The 23159-nt window shown below is 50.8% G+C and overlaps 2 protein-coding genes across 3 annotated transcripts; one reads left to right on the forward strand and one right to left on the reverse strand.

Moving 5' to 3' along the window:
- Positions 1-10: 10 nt before the first annotated feature.
- SLC51A (solute carrier family 51, alpha subunit) lies at positions 11-1405 on the forward strand (the record flags this gene model as incomplete). Its single annotated transcript, XM_010152491.1, has 6 exons — positions 11-113; positions 186-338; positions 471-588; positions 700-846; positions 1039-1144; positions 1269-1405. Coding segments are annotated over 6 exons (764 nt in total), but the record flags the coding sequence as incomplete, so codon positions are not given.
- A 4039-nt stretch (positions 1406-5444) lies between these two features.
- Positions 5445-17548, reverse strand: PCYT1A (phosphate cytidylyltransferase 1, choline, alpha). Of its 2 annotated transcripts, none has more exons than XM_010152490.1 (9): positions 17525-17548; positions 16749-16889; positions 13864-13963; positions 11636-11752; positions 9403-9554; positions 8507-8585; positions 7533-7675; positions 6304-6492; positions 5445-5721 (listed from the first exon to the last, which is right to left on the reverse strand). In XM_010152490.1, the coding sequence occupies exons 2-9, from the start codon at positions 16863-16865 to the stop codon at positions 5515-5517; spliced, it is 1104 nt and encodes a 367-aa protein (XP_010150792.1). In that variant the 5' UTR covers positions 16866-16889; positions 17525-17548; the 3' UTR covers positions 5445-5514. The 2 variants fall into 2 exon arrangements, with proteins under 2 accessions (XP_010150792.1, XP_010150791.1); XM_010152489.1 differs by lacking the exon at positions 17525-17548 and adding an exon at positions 17170-17199.
- Positions 17549-23159: the final 5611 nt, after the last annotated feature.

Consider the following 23159-nt stretch of genomic DNA (forward strand, 5'->3'; position numbering starts at 1 on the left):
GGGGGAGCAGCAGCGTGCCTAGCTCGTGTTTCCCCCCAGGTTGTGTCTGTGGTCAGCTGCTTTGGGCTGTGGATCCCACGCTCCATGATGGTGGTGGAGATGGCTACCACGACGTGAGTACTGCCTGGCCCGGGGCAGGGCGCCGCGGGAGGCCACGGGGCCTGACCTTTCCTCCTCCTCCCCAGGTACTTCGCTATCTGCTTCTACCTCCTGATGCTGGTCATGGTGGAGGGTTTTGGGGGGAAGGAGGCGGTGCTCAGCACCCTGAAGGATGTGCCCATGGTGGTGAGCACCGGGCCCTGCTGCTGCTGCTGCCCCTGCCTGCCCCGCATCACCATGAGCAGGGGAGGGAGGGCCGGGGTATCCCCCTGCCCCTGGGGAGGGCTTTCACCCCCTGCTTCTGCGGTGGTGGAAGAGAAGCCCCCGGGTCGGGGTTTGGGATGTCAGGGTGCTACTGGTCCCTCTCGCTGTACCAGGAGAAAGCTTCAACTGCTGATGCTGGGCACTTTCCAGTACGCCTTCTGCAGGGTGGTCGCCGTCTTCCTGGGGCTGGTCCTGTCCACCGACGGGAACTACAACCCTGCTGACGTGAGTGCCGGGGTGCAGGGACGGGCAGGGTGACGTCCCGGACAGGGAGCCTCCACCAGCCCCTGCCCAGCAGCTTTGTCAGCCCAGACGCTTTTCCGTGCGTCCCCCCAGATCTCGGCAGAGAGTGTGGCACTCTGGATCAACACCCTGGTCGGCGCCTCCACCCTCTTCGGGCTGTGGGCCCTGGGAATCCTCTTCCGGCAGGCCCGGCTGCACCTAACAGAGCAGAATATCAAGGCCAAATTCTCCTGCTTCCAGGTGAGCCCCCATCCCACCCAGCACCCCCCCGGACAAGGGGCTCTTCCCACACGAACGGGATGAGGCGATGCAGGGGTGGACAGCAGGGCAGGAGCTGCAGGCGAGTGAGAGCCAGGTCCAGCTGCGGGAGAGCAGGGAGGGAGAAGGGCAGGAGCCCAGCAGCTACGCAGCTGCTTACGTTGGTGGTTGCAGGTCCTACTCGTCCTGACGGCACTGCAGCCTGCCATCTTCAGCATCCTGGCCAACAACGGGAGCATCGCCTGCTCGCCACCCTTCTCCTCCAAGGCCAGGTCGCAGCGTAAGTCGGGAGACGAGGGAACGGTCTCGCCTAACCCCGGCCGAGCCCCTCCACCGCACGGCGGTGCGTGGAGAACGGGCAGGGGGGCTGAAGACGGCTCCAAGTGACCCTTCTTCTCACCCAGAGATGAACATACAGCTGCTGATCCCACTAACCTTCATCTTGGCGGTGGTGACGCGGATGTACTACCGCAAGCAGGACGACAAGCCGGGCTACCAGCCCGTCAGCTTCGCACCCGCAGGCACTGGCGTCAAGGCGTGAGCAGGAGGGAGCCAAGGGGGTGCCGAGGGGCAGAGCGAGGCGAGGGGCTGGTCGGCCCCGCACAACCATCTCCTCCTCCGGCCCTGGGGAGCTGCCAGCAGCAGAGGAGGCAGACGGGGAAAGGGCACCTCAGCGTGAGGTGAAAGGGTCTGAAACCTGAAGGCTGCAAGACAAAGGGATCTGTGAAGCTGCCTCCAGCCCGGGGGGCTCTTCTGTGGCACTGAATAAAGATAAATTTGTACCCAAGTCTTGCGTCGGTGACTGGGCTCAGATTGTCTCCTGCCCAGGCTGGGTGGGAGGTGGCTCCACAGGGGGAAGAGGGAGCCCAGACCTGCACAGCCATGGCACAGGGCTGTCACAGGGTGTCCAGCACGCAGCCATGACACCGATCTCGGGGTGTTGCTGGCTGTGGTTCAATAGCCAAGGCAATGCCAGGGCAGTGGTGCTTTCATCGGAGATCTCTGGATGGGTCTGGCCCATCCCTGGTGCACATGTCCTCAGTAGTGGTTGCTCCGGAGAGAGCAGTGGGAGCATCCACACCCACCAGCCTGGGGCCAGGCAAAGGAAGGAGCCTTGAAGCACCTTCATAACACACTGAGGTAATGCTGCCTTAACCAGCCTTGCCCAGGGTCTGCTCCGGTAGCAGTGTCAGCTCTACACATACAACAGAGGCAGGGACAGACATCAGGAGCGATGCTGACTTGCAGAAACCTCTGGGTTCTGTTTTTCCCCGCACTGAAGCATCTTCTCCTTCAAACCACTGGCAGGATGGCAGGTGAGGAGACCACGATGGGAGCCAGCTGCTGCAGGACGGCAGGAGGCACCTGGCACACACTGAGTAAAATGACTTGGCATTTATTTGGCTAAACATAAAAGCCAAAACCCCAACTCCAGCACAAGCCAGTAAGACACAATGGTGTGCACATACAGAAAAACCAGCACAGCAAACACCGACTGGGAAGAGACAGCCTGAAGCTGATGCCAGACCATCAGTGCACAGACCAGAACCTGCTGCTGGGCACCACCAAAGCGTCCCCTGCTCTTTACACAGGGAGCCCTCATCAGAGAGACGCCCCGAGGGCAGGGGCAAGATGCAGGGTCTGTCTCACCAAAGTCACCACTGCTCCAGCACCTGCCTCCAGTGACAAGAACCAGACTCCACAATAAAGTCCTGACCCTCCATAAAATGCACAAATCATGTCAGTGCAGGCGTGTGCCAGGATTTCCTCCTCCTGCAGCCCTAACCAGCATGCTGTTGGGAGTGCCATGCTCTTCACATCTTGCTTCCACCAGCATCCTCAACACCCTTCAGCTTTGCTGTGCTGCTGATGTCAGAAAATCCTCTCCCAGGGGCTGGCTGCTGCTGCCAGCAGCCTCACACCCCAGATCCATACAAGAAACGAGCTACGGCTGTCTTGCTGGAGTCGACACCTCTGGATTTAGCAGCATCCAGCTCCACACGTTCTTCAATGCATGCCAGTGAAGTTTTATTTTCCCAGTGTATCCCTTATTTCATGCTTAACTCAAGCATGTCTCTTCTGGATGCTGCCTTTGAAGAGCGTGGGATGGGTGAGGGGTGTGCAGGACAGCCCTGAAGCAGCAGCACTGGGTATATCTACAGGCAACAAGTTGTTCCTGGAGAATTTGGCTCACATATCTTGCCCAAAGATCAAGCTCTGTCCTATTCCTGACAGGACAGGGCAGTACTGGCGATGAGGCTGGTCCAGCAATCCAGGAAGAAATAGAAAAACAAAGGGGAAAAAAAAAAAAAAAGACTAGTCTGGGATTCGAGTGTTTTAATTTCAGTGCAAGGAGGAAGCAGGGATTATTGGTTACAAGAAACAGCTCTGTTATTCCAAGCTACATGTAAAAACCATGACTGGCTTCTTACCAAGCACCCCAGGTTTTGCAGAAAGACCGAGAAATACGTTAAGGTCTCCGCAGAACAGACCACCATCCAAAACACTATTGGTAACCAAAATTACAGAACACTGTTGCATAACTGGTGTTTAAAACAGTAGTACAGCTCTAAAGCAGCCTGGCCTTCGTGAGCTGGCTCAGGAAAGCAACACAACTCCCATACTGAGGGAAGGGTGAGGAAGGGGAGGTGGAGAGGATGAGGGAAAAGAGGATGGGGGTGAAGTAAGTGCTCTACCACTCATCAGCCAGGGATTAACAACTGGCTTGTACCAAGTGACCATTATTTGCTCCTTACAGCTTAAAATCCATAGCAGCAGCCGCGCTCCCAGAGCCATGGTCGTCCCGGCTGAGAGGTCCAAGTTTCTCTTTCCCATCCCAGCCCTGGCCTCAACAGAGGTAGAGAGTCTCTGTCAAGGCGTTTGGGCAGCGTGGCAAAGGATCAGCACGATCAAGGCTGGAAAGAGGCGGCGGCCTGTTCCTACCACAGGGCTCTTGGAAGCATCGCACCACGCAGAACCTGCAGCAGCACTTCGCGATTTGCTTCCTTGCAGCCGGCTGCTCCTCGAGCCCCGCATCCCACTTGGAAGACCTCCCTGCAGTCCGGCTGACCAGGCTGCGAGCTGTCCTCCTCCGCTCCCAGCATCGCGGGAGGATACAGGCAACTCAGGCCATCAGCTCCACCCAGAGACAAGGGGTATCACAGGTAAACCTGAACAGCAAAGCAAGTGGGAGCTGCGCAGCTACGACAGCAAGTCGGGTGTCCCCGCGCTGGCTGCCGGGACGGGACGCACCGACGTGCCCCGCACACAGGCATGTTCGGGGAGGGAGGGAGGGCAGCTGCAGGCCACAAAGCTCAGTGCATATTACAGACCAACAGCAGGCACGACTCGGACCACGGTTTCAAACGAGCAGATTACACGTTTAAAAGCTGCAGCGCACGCGGACTCTCTTCCTGTCTTGCCTCAAGGGGCGGAGGGTGCAGGCACCGATTTGTGCATTTACTGCGCAAACCAGGTAAGCGTCACGCAGGACCGGGGCCCTTCACTGGGGTACAACGTGCCCTTCATCTGTCCAGCCGTGCAGGCAGACAGCGAACCAGCTGCGCGAATTCACGTTCTGTCCTTACGGCAGCGGCTTCACGGCACCAGCGTAAAGGACTGCTCCAGCCCTTAGAGCACAGCAACTGAAACACAGACAAACACGCACAGAGCACAGTGTTGAGGGGCTGTTTGGACAGGCAGTAAAACTTACTACACACCAGAGACCGGGACAAGGGACTACACACTCATTTCCTACCTGGGCTCGCACACACCCACGGAAACACACAGACAGCAAGTGCCCCGAAGCAAAGATTCATTCTCTTCTCTCCAACAGCAACAGAGGGCTGAATTTTAGCTCAGATTTAGCAGTCTTGTTAAGATTAGCTGGGAAAGGCCTTTCCCCTGCAGCCCCCCTACAATTTGGAGCCACAAACGCTGCACGTTTACGCGGCGTATGACTCTATGACGCCGTGACTTCTTCCAGGGTGCCGCTCCTGTGCGCTACACTGGCAGCCCCCTCCCCAGCACGTCCTCGCTGCGACGCACTGGAGAGCTCAGCTACGAGGCATGCGAGCACGACAGGGTCTAACGGATAGATTCCTATCGGCTCCAGCGCAGCAGAGACACCTCTATCTCCTAGAAGCCTCTTTACACCAACCGCTTCCCACGTGCTCTCGAGGTCACGCTGCCTGAGGAACGGAGGGGTCTTTCCTTTGGCAGCGGCATGGATACTGTCTGGAGGTGAGGGGAAATAAGACAGAGGAGCTGGAGGAAAGAAGGGAAAGATGGGTCTTCCCACTCTCCCTCTTGCCTGGAGGTTTAACAGGGGAAAAGAAACCAAAACAAACGCCACGCTTGAGTGCTATTCTTTGCGCTTTAAAAGAGTATTTTCTTAAAATAGAAAAACCATCTTCCCCCTGGAAACCACTAGAAGGTAAACAATAAAAGGGGGATCTGGGGAGGAGAAGGGAGAGGAGGTTTGAATGTGCTTCCAGGCAGCAGCCCTTGCTAAGAGCAACGGGTGCCTCCAAGGCCCTGTGCTCACCGTCAGCCCTGTTCCTATGGCGCTCTGGCTGATTTAGAGTTCCCCAGTGGGTCTGGACTTAGGATTCGGCGATTAGCGGTTCGCAGCAAATCCTGGCTGGTAGCTTAATCCTCTTCATCCTCGCTGATGTCGTAGGTAACTGCAGACTCGTTCCTGGAGCGGTTGGCCGGTGAGGAAGGAGGAGTCTTGGTTGAAAAGGGCCAGCGGAAGGAGGGAGACGGGGAGCGGTCATGCGTGGGGCTACTGCTGGGACTCTGCTTCGGGCTGATGGCCTGCAGCATCCGGCCCTTGCCCTCCTTCAGCATGTGTTTCTAACGATGGAAGCAGAAAGACAGTTAGCATGGCTCAAACAGCGATGGAAACAGACGCTACTTACAGATTGTGCAGCACTTGGAGGTGTGTCCCCTCAATGTTTCGAGCAATATCAGAGCAGTAAAAGCCCGAGCATCGCTCTAGCCTTTGGAAACTGCACGGAGAGTAATCATCACCCATTTTCAAGCACCTCTAACAAGAAGTGTCTGTGGTATTTACCCAGCAGCACAGGAGAGCCTGGCAAAAACAAGCAGCTTCTGACTCATCCCAGGCCAGGGACAAAGTGACCGCCAATCTCGTGGCTGCTTGGTGGCCTGCAGGACACAAGCTGGAGTTTACAGCTTGTGGGACACAGGAACTTTTCATGCTACAACCGTAACTGGCATGATGCAGCTGGCAAGGATGAGGGCTCCCTGTAAGGGGGCTGCTCAAGCCTGAGACAACTTCTCTGGAGACTGGCAGCACATCCAGCACTGCAACAAACTGTAAACCTTTCCTCTGCAGACTGTGGGCTCCAGAAGCCCTACAACTGCCGTGCTCTCCAAAATCCCCCTTCCCGTTTTCCCAGAGCGACTCCTTACCAACGCGCCTTCTGGGCCAAACATCTCCAGGAAATTGCCGATGAATTCCCGGGACTTCTCTTCCCACTTCTGAATGAGATCGATACTCTTCTCCTCCACCTTCTGGACAAATTCCTTTGACTTCTCCTCTACGTCCTTCACCCTCTTTTTCACCTTATCGACACGCTCCTGGAGGTGATACTTCTTCTCCTGTACAGTAAGCAGTGGATCAGAATACAGCTCACTGGATCCGAGTGGTGACCACCTCTGCTCTGTGTCATTACACTGAGCTGCTGCTTAAGACTCAGCATCTCCATTAGTCTTGTGACACTTCAGTGGCACTTCCTCCCCAGACTAAGTGGCAGACAGAGTGGGGCTGTGAGACGCATCGTGGCAAGCACTGGCACAACCGGCAGAGCGAGACTAAACCCAGAGATAAGCGCTATCTAATGGGAGTGCGTGGAAGAGGGAAATATTTATACAATAGACAGATGAGACGTGAGCAACCCGCTGTAGGTCTCTCTGCATATCAGGACAGCACAAGTCTTTTTGCTGGGTGTTTTTAAACAGAGGCAGAGTTACATGCCAGAGAGGGGCTAAGCAGCTGTTATCTCGCCTGTTTCATTTTTGTATTTGATTGTATTTAAAAAACAACAGGCGTAGTATCTGAGTGATAAAAAATTGTTTATGACTTCACTTCCAACATCAGAAGTCTCTTCTGCCACGTACCCTGCTTGTGGGCTAGAGCTGCTCAGCACAGGATCACAGCATGTCTTTCTCTTCTACCCAAGCACTGCTGCTCCTGCAGCTCCAGGAAGGGAATAGTACAGTGAGAACAGGATCAGATTTTATACTAACAAATGACTCTGCCTTAAGAAGGTGGCTGAGGGAAGGGGAGAGAGATGAGACACAGCAGCTGCTGCCAGAACAACGCACAACTTCAATTCAAGAAAACACGCATTTCGCCACACCCCCAGCTCTTTCAACAAGCAAAACATCACCAAGACATTTCTGACAATGGAGCATTATTAACAAAACCCCAGTTCTTCTGGGTAGCTCCCAGGGGCAGTTTCAGGGGTAGAAGACTAGTTTCTCCTCTAAGGACACTGGTTTGGTGCTATTGCTTAGCTCTGCCTACTGCCATTGCACTGGTGTATAGCAGGACTGTGCTGTCACGAGACAAGACTCTACATCTCCCCACTCTGTAAGATCCTACTTCACACAGCTTGTGGTGAGACACTTCAACTCACGTTTATGAAGCTGACGTTGAGCTCTTTAGCTGTGTAGCCCCGCTGCAGGTTCCGTCTGGCGTAGACATCATAGTCCCGCACGATCCGGGTGATGATATCCGATGTTGAGATCCCTTCAGTCCTCTGAGTTGGTGCAAACATGCCTAAAGTCAGGGAGCCGGAGCCAGGTCAGTTGTAGCAAGACACAGGGCAAAAAGCTGCTGCCACCTCTATTAAGAAACAATGTCTCCTGTCAAGAGCTCATTTCCTGTCTTCACACCACCACACCTTTGTCCTTCAACGTGTAATATCAGGGTCCTCCTTGCTAGGACTATGAGGAAGACCTAAGTAGGACCAAAGCATGTCAAAACACCACGCCTTCTAATGAGCAGCTCCTCACTTTGGCTGGTTTAAAGGCTATTGACTGTAACCCACTGCACATAGAACAGTGTGGGGACAGACACAGGACAAGGGGTCCTACAGTTTAGTGGGTGGAAATAGAACAAGCTCTGATGACCGGGTTTGGATAGATTTAAATAAGCTGCACCCCCACTGGGTTTTACAGCAAACAACTAGAGAAGCCATGTTCATGAGATTCTCCATTTGTGAGACTCTGTAGGCCAAACCATATTTTTTCAAAAGGTGGCTGTTAATTTAGTAAAGAGAAGCCATGTTCATGAGATGCTCCATTGGTGAGACTCTGCAGGCCAAACCATATCATTTTTTCAAAAGGTGGCTGTTAATTCAGTCACAATAACGAGACTGGAAGTAGGAATTAATGCTGGGCAATGCTTGGCCTGGGACATGGATCAGTCCTGGCCTTATGTATTAGGGCCCAAAGCTGGGCTTCTTCCTGTCTGAGAGCCTCCCAGGCAGACCATGTTCCCAAAGGGAGGCACAGTCACTGCCCCAGGCACAACCCTGCCATACAGGGGCACAGGAGGAACTACAGCAGATCTTTGACGGGAAGCCCCGGAGATCTGACTCAGACCCACCTGCTTCTTTTATATGCTTATAAACATCATCGCTGCCAGCAGAAGAGTAGGGGATGTCATCGTGAGCCACAAAGTCGATCTGAAAATTAAGCAAGCAACACGGAGTCAACATTTTATCATCTCAAAGGTGCAGGACTCCTACTTTGTGACAAAGGATGGTAACTTTTTGCTCAACACCTCCACGCAGGGGTGTGACAGGGAACAGCAAGACACTTTCCTCTGTTAAAGAGCAACACAGAGCAGTCCCAAGTCCTCACCGGCAATTGCCTATCAATTATAAGCACACACCAGAGAGGAAAGGCTGGGACTAAGGACACAGCTGTTTTAAACTCTGCAGAGAAATGGCTTGTTAATGGCAACAAGGATAAACCAAGGTTGCTTAACCTCCCCTGGAGACTCCCTCCCCTCCCTTTGCAGTTCAACAGATGTTAAAAACTCCTTTCACTTAATCTTGCCAACGGATAAAAGACTCTCAGGACAGCTTGTCTGATCTCCTGCTGCAGGGAAGCTGATGCAGATCTAAGCTGCTCCTGCTGTAAGCAGGGAATTGGACCAGACCGCTCCCAGAAATCCCCTCCAACCCATGTTATCCTCTCCCTCCTGTGTTTTACACCAATCTGTAACTGGGCCTTCTCCTTGAACCAGAGAACCCTTCTCAGGCTTTTTCACCACAATCTCTACCTTATTTTAACATTACCTGCTAGCTCAGCAAATGCTCCTAGCCTCCCAAGAAACCCACTCAATTTCCCATAACCCAGCTCATCCTATATTTAAGGAATTTCAACAGAAGCGGGTTGCTCAGGCAGAGGTCATGCCATGGATGAATTCTTGCTGTAAATAGCGAGGACAGACAGAAGCTAATCAAAACCCAGAAGGGATCAGATGTCACAAATTACCCTGTGCTCTGCCAGGAACTCGGGGGTGAGCGTCCACGGCGCGTTTCTCACCACTTCATCCACATAGCGACAGTGCTGCACAGCGTCATACCGCTCGTTTTCATTCATTACTGTGAAGCCCTTGAAGTTATGCGTTAGCTCATCACTGCAGACTGAAGAAAGAGGCACAGAAAACAGTGAGCTTAGGGTATTCCCCCAACATCTTAAAGCAACAGGACCTTGCACACAGCCCTGAGAAGTCAGGCAGTTCCAGCCGCGGATGGAGGCCGGTGACAGTGCTTTCAAACCCAGTTCTTCCAGCCACACGTCTCCAGGGCCAGGGAGTGGTGCAGAGCACTCAACTCCACAGCAATTCTAGGTAGGCTGTTTGGAGGATTTCTGCCCAAGATGGGGACCTACACCCCAGGCCCTCAAGGCCTCTACAGGCTACAAAGCTTACCAAGAAAACCAGTCAATACAGATGGCAACGCTCCTGCATGAAATGGCACCTGGGGCTCTAGAGGGCAGAAACCTGCTTATTAACCTATGAAAGTCTCAGCAAACTGAAGCCCATGAAAAAGAAAGCCTTCCTTAAGCTCCTTATTTCATAAAATGCCACACCCAATTCTTGGAAAATGGTATTAAAACAAAGGGTTAGTTACAGCAAGTCAAGTTTCCTTAATTATTATGTTCTCTGAAAAAGCGAACGAGCAACCCTTCATAATCCACAGTGTAAGACACTGAGAGGGACGGAGTTTTATTTGGTTATCAGACTCAAAAATAAACAAGGCATTACCAAGTCTCACTGGTATTGGACATATTTATGTTCTAGACAAACAGATGATAAAAGAGTGCGTGAGACTACTCCCAGCCTGGAGATAACGTTCACTTGGGCTGTGCTTCTTGTCTCAGTTCCTGGTGCAAGGGGAGCAGTTCGTCATTCTCCACCTCACCAGGCTCCCAGAGGCAGAGCGTGGTTACACACCTTGCTATACGGCATTAATAGTTTGACCTGAAGTAATTTTCCTGTCTGATTTACATGAGCACAACTTTCTGCCTGCAAGATTGATAAGCTCAGAGCGTTTTGTTGGTTGCAGCAACTACTTCAGCTCCCCTGCCTTCCCCTTCCAGACATTACTGTAGTGCACAAAAAATGCAGAAGCACCACTGTAAAAATGTCCTGAGTGAAACTGTGATAAGGAAACAACCCACACAGAGACGTTATAATTTCTCTATTGCAGGATCAGTTTCATTTTGCTCCAGGAAGCTAACAGTAGCTGAGAAAACTGGTGAAAGGTATTCTCAGCTCTGATACTTGAGCATCATTACGCAGCCTGATCAGAGGTCAGCTCCTGACAGACAACACACCCAGCCCGACAGGTCTTTGGGGTGGGCAAAGAGGCACTGTGTGGACAGAGGCCAGCATGTTACAGCAGCTATAAGAAAGGGTTTCTTCTTTCCCACTATATCCTTGAAGGAGGCCTGCCTGAACACCTCTGCTATACTCCCTCAGACAGTCAGCAGGATATTCCTGGCATCATCGAAAGATTTTTGAACCTAAGAACCAAATAGGGAGCTTCTCTTTACAGAAATGGGGCCTCATTGATTTCTGTGTGGCCAGGCACGTGCCCAGGGAAGCACCATTATTTCCATGCTCCTTGCAGGACCTGTTTGGGATTAGCCATAAGCAATCCCCAGCAGAGAGCTGGAACAGGGGGATGACTTGCAGGGCAATACAGGCGACATAAAGCTCAACCAGCCACGGAAGGACTGTTCCTCATTCATTAACTGTCTTGTTCTAGACTCAGAGCATAGAATCACAGAACGGTTTGGGTTGGAAGGGACCTTAAAGACCACCCAGCTCCAACCCCACTGCCATGGACAGGGACACCCTCCACTAGACCAGGTTGCTCAAAGCCTCATCCAGCCTGGCCTTGAAGACGGCCAGGGATAATGCTCAACTGCCCCTAGTATGTGCAACTCACTGGTATCTGTCACAAAACAGAGGGGTCAGATTAGAACAGCCTGATCAGAAATTGTTTCCTCAAGCCCTCGTTTGGTACAGCATATCTTTCTGCAGACATATTAACTCTCAGTATATTGCAGTAAGACTCCAAGAACATTTGGGATAACTGGCTGCAGAGAGAGCCACTAAGGCCATACAAAGACCCTGCTATGCCGTCTGTGTGCACAACCACGGATGGAGGCAAACCGTACTCCTCTGACAGCCAAAGTCAACAAGGTCACTCCTTACCTCCAACAATGAGGTATGTGTTTGGGAAGAGGTTCTTCGCTTGCATCAAGGCCCGGGCATGTCCAGAGTGAAACAAGTCAAATATTCCATCAGCATAAACTCTGACGGGGCGATCCACTGTGCCAAAGAGACAGAGAGACATTTGTGAAGACGCCTTCCTGGGGAAGCAGTTGCTGGTCATGCTTGCATTTGGACACCTTCTGAAACTCATGGGGGTGTTACAGAAAACTGGCAGAATACAGAGGCGCAGCCAGGAAAGATTTGTAAAGAGAAACAGCTGTCTTGGCCTTCCCACTTTGAAATGAATGCTGCTGAGCACAGCGCTGAAATACAACCATATTCAAAGACAGACTCAAAACCTTCCCCACATCCACCCAAACGAGATGAAGGGAGACCAAGGGGAAGGCAAGCCCTGGACATCTCCCCTCCACAGAAATCCAAATGCAGCATTAGTGTTTTGCACAGCAGTGAGCTACCAGAGGGGAACTGGCCAAAATATTTCATAGGTGCCCGATTTCCCCCTGCCAGCCAGGCCAGCATCTGAAGACCTTTTCAGCATCCTCTTCTGCAGCCCACTGGCTGAGGGACCAGACTGTTCTGATTCCCCATCAGCATCACTGGCTGCCCCCAGTCCCATGAAGTATACAGCTGTATCCAAAAAAAGAGCCGGAGCAAAACTCTCCTCAGGCCCCTCTGCCAGGGAAAACCATAGCTCTTCTCTTTGAGGTCAGCACAGAAGTGACATAGTCTAACACTGTCATGTAATAGCAGGCAGCTCACTGACTTCTGGTCTCCTGGGACCACATAGGACTCCAGAACTCTTGCTGCCGGTAACAGAAAGTCACATATTCCTGGTATCCAACACACTTGGGAATGGCCTGCTGCTATCTGGCCTAGTTCAGACAGACAGACTCAGGAGTGGGGTGAGCAGAGGCGCACCAAGCTGCAGTGAGGAAAGGGAAGAGGTAGGACCTAGCAGGAGAGCTGAAACCTCATGGCTCTGAGCAGGGCCCTGGAGGTACCTAGAGACAGAGCCTGGGAGGCAGCAAGAGGATGAGTTGATGCAATGGTAGGGTTGTTAAAATTCCAGCTGAGCACAGGGGTCAGCTTGAGGACAGCCTCTTACGAACACTTTTCAGCAAATCCACATCACTCTGAAGATGCCAGGAGGCTCTGGAGAGCCAAGGATCTGGAGATCTGAGACTGCAAAAGCTCTCTGCATGCCAGAAGAGGGCTGGTCCAAGCAGGCCTTTATGCAAGTACAATTATGTTCTGGAAACTGGCTAGGACATCCTTCCTTTTTCCTCCATACCTGCAGCAGCTGCAGTTCCTGAGCACAGGCACAAACAGCAACAAGGAAGCATGCAGCATGTTTTAGTCGTAGCAGGCAGGAGAGCCATCGCTGTTGAAATCTAAGACCTTTGTACAGGCTCTGGAGACTTGCAGCTGGACAATTAATGCGGACTGTGAAAACCCTTAGATTTCCAGAACCTCCTGCAGGAAACCACCACCAGGTCTCAATCTGAGCTGGCTCATCTCAGCAGCAGACAGGTAGGTAGATGTGCAGCATTTTTATTGCCTCGGTTTCCATAACAGAGAGGCCAAGTAAGACAGCACCATCTGCACACTCTGTTTGGCAAGAGAGGGCAGCCGTTCTTCAGGAGTCATTCCTGCCTCTGCCTCCCTCTGGACTTGCAAAAAGAACAGTGTTTCTCCCAGCCTGGTCTAGATAGTAAAATGACAGGTTCTTGTTGTGGGCTGGCCTACTCTATTTACTGTGACTTTAATTCAAATCCAGGCCAGAATGGGACATTACGGACAAAGATGTATGTTGGTTTGACTTGCCCATTTCAAGATGCAGAAGAGATTACTTTTTAAGTGCTTAAATTTAAGCTGCCTTAGACAAAGTAGAACAGAAAAATGTTTAACACATACTATTCTACAGCCACCAGTGGCACAGGAGGAGCTAAAACACAAACATCTATTTGCTTCAAACAGTCTTAATGGCAAAGGTATGGCTCTTCATGAACAGAGGCTCCAATTTCATTTGTAATGGCAGGCCCAATTTCACATGGGAACAGTATTCTCACCACCAAAGCATTAGCTGAGTCACTGGCTGTAAACCTGGTCTGACACACAAGGTCGGTTTTGCTCTCAGACATTAAAATCACATCCATCCCTCCCCAACCCATTATTTACACAACCCTTCCAGCCTGGTTTCTACTTACCAGGGGTCCCTCTCAGTGCTTCTTCATATGTCACTCTGATGTACGGCTTGCTGTAATCGATTTCCACTTCATCGGAAAAGGGAGCCGGTTCCCTCAGTCCCTAAACAGCCAGAGAAGAGGTGTTCAGCTGTGAGAACGCAAAGGTGAGCGCAGCTTGCAGCGGCAGCACTGCAACTGCAGTGTCCCAGTCACCAAGTGACTCACTGTGTCTCGGCACGATTCAAACACCTGTACCAAATGACTAATTAGTGTTAAACCTCAGAACAGCCCTGCAGGGTGATTAGCCTGAGTTTAGAGAGGAAGGGAGAGAGAGGAAACTCCTGTTAAGAAGGCTATAGTCACACTGGACCCAAGAAAACTGGAGGCTCAGATCTGCAGCTGGCAAAACCAGACTTGACAACCAGCAGTTCACAGGAGCACAAGCCAAGCTTCATCCAACCTCGCTGTCGCAGCTGCAGCTATGCCCACCCAGGCAAGACCATGACTTTGCTGTGTCCTAGTGCTTGTGCTGTGAGTACAAATTGTAACAGCTCCTCCATTTGAACATATGAACAGGAAGAAGAGTGATACCAACAGGAACACAAATTCCGAGGGAATATGTGTATCATCACCCATTTCTGAGCCATACATCGTAAGACTGATCTCAATCTTGGACAGAGTATCTCCAACTGCCACAGGAAAACCCCTCTAATCTGCTAGCTGGACCACAGCAGTATGCTTAACCAGCTGCTAAAGCCCAGGCATCATTTCTGGTCTCCTCAGAATGGGAATAAAACATCTGCCCTATCCATAACAGAACAAACAGCTCAATTTCCTCTCACCAGAAGGTGTGGGACAGCAATGGATGTCTCTTTCCTGAGCCAGAAGACTAGGAAACAGGCTTGAAGATCATTACAATAATATCTTCAAGCTGCAAAAAGGCTAATCAGCAGTTTCCTTTCTGGCTTCCTGTCCCATTGCAGCATCCTGCCACGGTGCCCAGCACCACTGCAACCAGACAGACCACTGCTATTACTGCCAGTGTCGTTCCTTATTACAGTGCTCAAAGCGAAGTGCACAGGAAAGCAACCACTGACCAAGCAGAGCAAACCGACACTGCTGAAAGTCTCCTTTAACTTACTGAGGCTTCACACACCGTCTCCTCCACCAGGATCCTTACTGTTGGGTTAAGGCCTGCAGGTCTCTCCTGTCATTGTATCTGGGACTTGGGAATAAAAGTAGGTTCTTTGCAGTTTGGTTGGCACATACCTGATATGAAGCTAGGAATAAAAGCATAAAAAACCCCTACCAAAACTATCAGAGGATCACAGAGCAGTGTCCTCAAAAAGCTCCTGCTGGAGTCCTGCCCTTCCTCTGCAGCACCTATAAGGATCAGAACCCAACCTGATGTGCACAACGCAACAGGCTTATGCGTCAGCAGGCTTGTTATACCATGTGCTGCTGAGCCCCACTGCTTCAGGGGAACACTGCCAGCCCTGCTTAGCTGGGAGTGGCAAAGGCTTCAAGGAAACATCACAGTTAGGCAACTCTATTATTCTTGATATAATAAACACATCTTTCACAAAAGGAAGAAAAAAAGAAATCTTTCATTAGGAGGCTTGCATTAGCCCTGTGCCTAAAAACAGCCAGGAAGTCCAGAAAGTGGCTGGATTTACTTGTCCATCCTGTTCAGAGGCAGATGCTTTATTTCTAACAAAGGACAGACACCAACTTGAAGAGCAAGTGGTTCCCATGGAATAACTTGCACACTTCTCTGTCCTTACCGAAACACGTAGGGTCTTGAAGAGGAACAGGGTGCGTTTTGACAACACTCAAGGATATTAAGGCTCTGTGGGATAAGCCACGCAACAGCTCAAAGCCTCTGTTCCTACAATGTGCCTCACCAGTTCTCACTGCTGGGGCTGCTCTTACTTGGGTACCACGTGCCCATGCCCTGGGACAGGGCTGAAGCACTCCTGAAGAGCAAAAGGTTGTTATCAAAGAGGAAAGCTGCAACACATCGCCGCATCTTGCCAAGGACTATGACCCCAATATGACGTGGCAGGCATGGTAGCTGGCTGTTGACACAGATAAAGAAAGCAACTAGAGCACACGTGATATGCAGGACAGCTCCAGGAAAAGGGCAGAGAAGAGCTGTAAAAGGGTATGTTAAAGTCAACTCTACAATGGCATTAACTGGCTCAGACACCCCTCCCCAAGAAGAGACCCCACTACCTTTTTAACTTGATCAAGCTGTGACGAGGTTGACCTAGATTTCTTTTTTTTTAAAAAAAATGAACCCTCCTGAAGTATCAGCAACACAAAGGCAGTCTCCTGCCAGACCAGGACAACCAAACAACAGTCATCTTCCCAGTGTTTCAGGGTGATTCACCACATCCGTTCTGCAGATGCTCAGAGACTTCAGACGGATTCACCACATCCCTTCTGCAGATGCTCAGAGACTTCAGACCCTCCTGGGGCTCCCTGACTTGAACAGGACTGCTAGCTGCAGGAGTTATGTGCTCGTTTGGAGTTTTCCTCCCTCCCGCTGGGTCACTTAAGAAAACCCACCCCTGAGCCACGAACGCTTCCCTCTCCATGGATATCTACACACACGCCTGCTCGGGTTCAGCTTAAGCGACCACAAACCAGCTGGACACGCCACAAAAGCCGCTTAGGGATGCTTGCCTCAGACCTAATTTAAGACCACGTTGCAAGTGTGTTATTTGTATGAACAAAGGAAGATTTTAAACTGTCTTTGCAAGAAGGATAGCTACTGTCGTCTGCTTCTCTCCCCCCATACTTGTTTTCTATGTCCACAGAAAAAGCATCACATCTCTCCCTGCTGTTAGGGCTCAGTGTCCTAATCTCACAGACACCTCAAGCTCCTGTCTCTGCTTACTTACGAATGAGCGTCGGGATATTTTTGGAGGGATTCCATCCAGCTCTGTCGCCCCATTAGGGCCAACTCCATCTTTTCTTCTCTTTCGGGAATTCAGCCTGGAGGAGGTCGGCGGCTCCATCTTGCCAAGCACGTCCAGTAAGAACTGGAACAAAATGAAGGAAAGAGGGGGGGGAAAAAAAACCAGAAAGAAAGATATATTTCTCAGCTCTTCCAAAGCAGAATCAGCCAACAGCAGGCACAGTGTACAGAAGGTCAGCGCAAAGACACAGCCACCTAACAAGGGGCTTAGCCAGTTGTATTTGGCATCAGCTGCCAAGGCTTGACAAACGGTGCCTGGTGGGAATACGGAATCGTCTAACGCAACTCGGAGCTGTTCTGCAGAGAGAAGCGTGCAGCAGTCAGCTGGCTGGAGAGAAACTCGCCCAAGAGTTGCCATGTGAGTTATAAATCATTACTACAAGGCTCATTATGCTATTTTAGCATCTGAAAAGCAACCTAAGGATTAAGGCATGCCCAGTCTGCATTCTGCCCTCCCCCAGCTCTTACTGTGGTGAATGCAAACATTTTTCCACCCTCCTGCGCCTCCCCCTTGCCCCCCAAGCTGGCTGGTGGCTGTGCTGCATCCCTGTACAGTCCTGAAGAGGGGAAGGAGCAGGTTTAAGCAGAAGGGTGAGGGAAGGGGTGCAACCCATGGTCATAACTTAAATAACTAGCCGTCTTGCTGTCTTTGTTGTCTGTGTAAGCCCGAGCTGCAGCTCCCCAGCAGGGACAGCTCACCTTGGGATGGCTGCCACCACGCTCCCCTCTGTTCCCTGTCCCCACCGCAGCGGTGACTCAGTTGATGGCAAAGCAGCTGCTGACACCACATTAGGGCACATTTACTTCTGGCACCGCACGTACCGAATTGTAATTAGTGGTGGTTCGGCTGAACTGCTCCGTGATGGACCGACAACCAGTTTGGGACAGAAACCGTGACAGCTCCCTGGAAGCAAGCTATCCTTGCTTTTGAGCTGGAGTCACCGTACCTTCCTGTAAGGGCGCTGGTGCATGAGGAAGCCTAGCACTTTATACACCTGAAGCAAAGCCAGGGAATTTTAGAAGGCAGAGGAGCAAACATTCCCTTTTCAGCTGCTGCAGGAGTTAGAAAGAGGTGCTAGATTTGCAAAGTTTGTAACTAAAGAGCAGCATTATCTCTCTTGCTCAGTGTGGAGCTCTCCAGTGCAGCAAACGGGACTTTGGACCTGCTGTGCCTGAGAGCAGCATGACCCCTCTGCCCAGGAATGATGCCTACGTGCATGCCTTGACACCCTATTAGCAAGAGGCATGTGGAATTTAAAACATGGCCCCACCCGTGTGCGGTGGGTCTCCGCTGAGTGTTCCTGCTTGGGGTGAGCTGGGACTGTCCTCAGGAAGGGCGGTTGGGCAAAGCTCTGCTGCTCAGCAACCACGACGTGCAGGCTTTGTGAAAGAGCTGTTCAGAAGCAGATTTAGTGATCAGACTTACTCAGGCACCAATGACTCCAGGTTAAGGAATGTTCCAAAGTAAGGAGTCGAGCGCAGTTTAATAACACGCGAACATACCGCTCTCCCCACCCAGCATCAACGAGATGATACCTTGTGAACAGCCAGACTGGTTTTGGGCTACATATACCTAAGTACCCCAGGCTGCTCTGCCAGACCTAACACAATACTCTAAGAACAGGAGGAGAATCTCTGGTGAGTGGGGAGCCAAAAAAATACAGGGGAGAGACAGAAGTGATGGTGCAGAGCAGCCACAAAGACATTTCAGACCATGTCAGCCATCCAGCACTCGCTCCATAATGCCTGCGGGTCAAGTTGGCTGTTTCACCCATTCCAGTAATTAATTTACTATTTCCTAACAACAGACAAACATACGGGAGCATGCAAAAACAATCTCGGACCAAAAGAGTTTGCAACCCCGAGCTCCGAGTCTTCAAACACTTAAGCAAACATTTAACTTGCAGGCAAAGCCTGTTGCTATAAATGCAGCAGCTTCCAGAGTGCCTCTGCGAAAACACAGGGTACGACACAAGCAACCCTTCGGTTTTGCAAGGTGCCACCCTGCAAGCACACTCTGTACCAGTTATTTACTCCACCACCACGGTCCTAGCAGAAACCATCCCATTCCCAAAAAGCCGCAGACCTCTGTTTGAAGTAACCTCAGCGTTCATGGAAACTGGAGTAAAACAGCAACAGGTTTTCTTGTTATTTGGTTGTAATTTTCATGGTGCTTCAAGTCGCCTGTTGGTCTCCAACCACTCGCTTCCCTTCCCTTCCGAGAGAACTGAAAGGTCTGTTAACGTGCCGAACGCACTCATTCCGAACCACTGCCCGGCAAAACATTAAAAAGCACTGGCAGAGGCTTTGGTGCACACGTATGGACAGAGCAGCCTCCATGCACAAGCAGGGGAAGCTCTTCCCGTGTCGGCTTGGCTCATCAGAGCAGCCAGACTTCTCTGTACACAAGTACAGTTATCATCTGTACGGCAACTGATGCTGAGCTATCTGCAGCATCCTGCTGCTCAGGGCCAGCCAAAGAACGGCAGGTCACAGCACAGGACGACACTGCTTTAGGCTGATGCACAGCAACACTGTCAGAGCCCAGGAGACACCTCTGACAGCTTCTCCCAACCCCTCCCATCTGCTTTCCTTCAGCCTAACTCACCTTTCCACTTCTCAGGGCGTAGGGAGTCAAATGATGGCAAACAATAGCTTAAGCGAAGTAAGCAGCAGCGGTCAGACAGCACCAGCTCTACATGAAACACCGAGGGAGAAACCTGCGTGGAGAATGGTGTAAATATGCTCTATCTGCTGATGTTACAGGTTAGACGTTGCTGAAGGAGCCTCTGCAGTGTCTGGACAGGTGGGCACCTCACAAGTGATGCAGCTCTGCTAATTACTCAAATTAATGCAGAAATTAAACCATAATTTTACTACTCTTGAGAGCTATGAAACCTCTATCCTATGGCTAGTGCATTTCTGATAAGTCCTCCCAGCACCAAACTTGCCTTTATTAAAAACTGGGAGCACACTGTTTTTAAAAACAAACCATACCTTACTGTGATAAAGCTACTAATCTTAGAAGGCTCCATTTTGACCCAAATGACTAAAATAGCATCCCAAACAATTACTTACTAACAATGGGATCCAGCATCTGTAGCGTAGCTTAACACATGAGCACACAGCTTTGCTTCCCCAAATGCGTAAAACACTGACTGTTCTAACATTAATTACATTCGCAACAGATGGGGAAGGGGAAAGAGAAGCCAGCTCTCAAAGCTCATTCTGAAAACCTCTAAGATAAAAACCAGGCATAACCAGAAGAAAGAGCCCTGCTGTAAAGTATTAATATTGTTCAATTTTGTCTAAGGCATTACTGAGAATATGAGACACTGCTTGCTAGGAGCAAAGTTAAGAAGTGCCCCACTGGGGAAAGCCATGGGCAAATCACAGTCTCTGCACCACTTTACAAAACACTCAGGGCTTTGCTTCTGAAACGTACTCCTTTGGTGTCAATCCTGGATCAAAGTGCCTTGCATCCCCTGCCAGCTACGTCCCTTCAAGAAAGTTGTACGGGCTCTGCGAGGACTGTCAGATGGGAGAGGAGCTGCTCTCCCCGTCAGGGAATCACTCCTCTTGTCCCCATGTGCAGATACTGAACGGAAGAGAAGCGGTTGAAGGAGAAATAGGAATTTTCTTTGAACTGTGGCAATAATCACCTTCAGAAATCACCCAACAATTTGCTGAGAGCAATACTACAGAGCTCAAGTCATTTCCCACTGAAACGCAGCCATTTCTGGGAGGGAAGAAGGACAAGCATTGATTACAGCAAATTAAAACACATATACAGGCATGGAAGGAATTTAAAACCTCTCCCATAGTGCGAGTTAACCGCACCATCATCCCAGCTGGAATTTAACCACATCACCATAGAGAACACCTCTGGCAGATGGAGACGGTCAGCATGGGCGCAGCAAATCTTGCTTAGCCAAAGCCTTATCTCACTCTCTGCATCTCCATGGACAGTACTGATGGCCTCACGCTCCATGGAGAAGCAGGTCCGATATTTCGGATGGCACGAGGACCTGGCCCATGCGCATTCCTGGTGTTTTGATGTCCTAAGGAATTTCTTGAAGAATATTATCTGCAAATCTACACTACACTAGCAGGATTTCTTCTGCCACTATGTTGCTTTTCACCTGCAGATTTACAAGGCAAAATAATCCTGGTACTTGAATTAGAAGCCTGTGCAAAACAAGAGCTTACTTCAACAACACAGGAAATGATCCAGCCCAAAGCTGCTGCATTCCCCACCTGGGATCAGTGGCACGCTGGACGTCCCTCTGAACTTGGAAGGTGTTGGCACAGTCAGATCTGACTGTCATGTGCTGCTTTGCCTACAAGATCATTCCCCTTTACAGAAATGAGCTATTTCTCTTCTGCTGACTCATGCAGGCAAATGCTACTAAACTTTGCGCTCTGCCAGCTGTCTGCAGGGAAGAATTGCCTTGACACATGGACAGCATGTAAGCCAGAGCCTCAGGGAAAAGGAGGAAGTCCTGTCACTTCAGATAATTCCCCTGCCAGGCTGTAAAGTACAAAACCAACCCTGCATTCCTGGGTCATGGGGAGAAGAGAATCCTTTTCCACCCTGTTCTCCCCCACCTCACGCTTAACCTTACTGGTGTGTATCCCTGTAGAGATCTGTTGTAGACAGAAAGACTCCGAAGAGGTTAATGACAGGAGAGTCATCGCTGAGAAACTGATGAAAGCCTGTTTACAAGATGAGGGTTAACCTCTACATAATTACTGGGAGAGATCTGGATCTCTCTTCATTCCATGCTTAAAAATCTTGCCCAATCTCCCAGCCAACTTCATTCCCAGCCCTGGTTTATGAGGCCCAGATTCACACCGATCTCCAGAGTGAGAGCATCTGCTTAAAAACTGAGTGCTGATGGCTGCGACCCAGCCTGCTCGCCTCCAGAGAAGACTCAACTCCTCTCTCCGGCATCAGCATTGCTCCATCTTGATGGTCTAAGCCCTCGAGTCCCTTACAAAGGTTACTGCAGGATCTGACAGGCAAGAGTCCTGTCTAACTTAAAACATAAGCTGCTTCAGCTACTCTGGTTGAGCAAAAGCAGCTATTTTGCAGCATATTCACATGAACATATAAAAGGGATTCCAGTTCAGCCAGTGCCACAAACTGGTCTGAAAACACCCAAACCTTTGCTATAATGGCTAAACCTCCCCCTCAAGCCTTGCATCCCCTACTGCAACAGGCAGGCTGATCACATTTGCTTAAGCAGAGCCCCAGCATGAAGAAGATCTGGTACCCGTGACCTGCAACCGATGAAAAGATGCTGCTTTTCACCAACCAAGTCCCAACAGCTCATGATAATTCTCCCCAACACCATCACAGCTGAAAACAGTGCAGTGTGACCACCTAAGCAGCACTGCTATGAAATCCACGCACACAAAAAGAGAAACTGCTGGCAAGACCTTCTCCATGAATTCACGGCCCTTCTGGGTACACGATAACCCGAAGGCACAGAGCATCCTGGCAAGAGACAAATCCCTGCCGTGGTTAGTGCAGCAGCAAGAGTAGAGTTTTTGCAGAATATCAGAGATTTAGAGCCCGCCCAGGGACAATAAAGTACAAGGATGGGTGGTCATTCTGTCCTGACTTTTGAGTTGTTTGCAGTTTGGTTTTAGGGCTTAACAACAGAGCCTGTTGAGCCTTCAAGAAGCCGCTTCCTTCAGTAGGCTTATATATCAATACCAAATCCTTGCTCTGATAATTATTGTTTGTGGCTCATTCTATAGCAATTTCAAGACCATTACAATTCAGATCTTGGACCAAGAGATTTTCAAGTCACAGATTGCAATGATTCTGTATTTACAGCAAATTCCTTCAGGAAATAAACCACGGGTATTTGTCATCTGAATTTCAAAAGCCAATACAGTGGCTGTCCTCTGGCCCAGGAGCCCTGCAGATGGAAACCCACCACCACCTGCACCACTACCTGCTTCTGACCCCACATGCGGGGGGACTGGGTGCTGCCACGGCACAGGGTGGGCACAGGGGAGGGAAGGCCACCTGCGAGGGCTACCGAGGAAGATTGCAGCTCTCAGGATTCCTGCAGACTCCAATTACAAACCCATTAATCAGCGCATCCAGGGCTTTGACGGACACCAGGAGCGGGTCAGAGGATGCATGCCTGCACAGAGCGAGGTCACACCTTCCTTCTCCGCAGTCAGGGACGCCTCCCTGTTCTGCTCCTTTCTCTGCAGGCCTGGCTGTGTCCCTCAGGTGGGGGGATATCCCCCACAGGCTTCAAGCCCGGGAGGTGTATCCCAGAAGTTCCCCCAAGGATCTGCTGCCATCTCCTCT

This window comes from Eurypyga helias, unplaced genomic scaffold (genome assembly GCF_000690775.1).
Source record: "Eurypyga helias isolate BGI_N326 unplaced genomic scaffold, ASM69077v1 scaffold40425, whole genome shotgun sequence".
NCBI lineage: Eukaryota > Metazoa > Chordata > Aves > Eurypygiformes > Eurypygidae > Eurypyga > Eurypyga helias.

Coding starts and splice junctions, on each gene's coding strand:
- PCYT1A (XM_010152489.1), bottom strand. CDS start 17,199: ATGATTTATAACTCACATGGCAACTCTTGG. Junction 16,890..17,169: donor ACTCACATGGCAACTCTTGG/GCGAGTTTCTCT, acceptor ATTTTGTTCCAG/TTCTTACTGGACGTGCTTGG. Junction 6,493..7,532: donor TCAACGTCAGCTTCATAAAC/GTGAGTTGAAGT, acceptor CTTACTGTACAG/GAGAAGAAGTATCACCTCCA.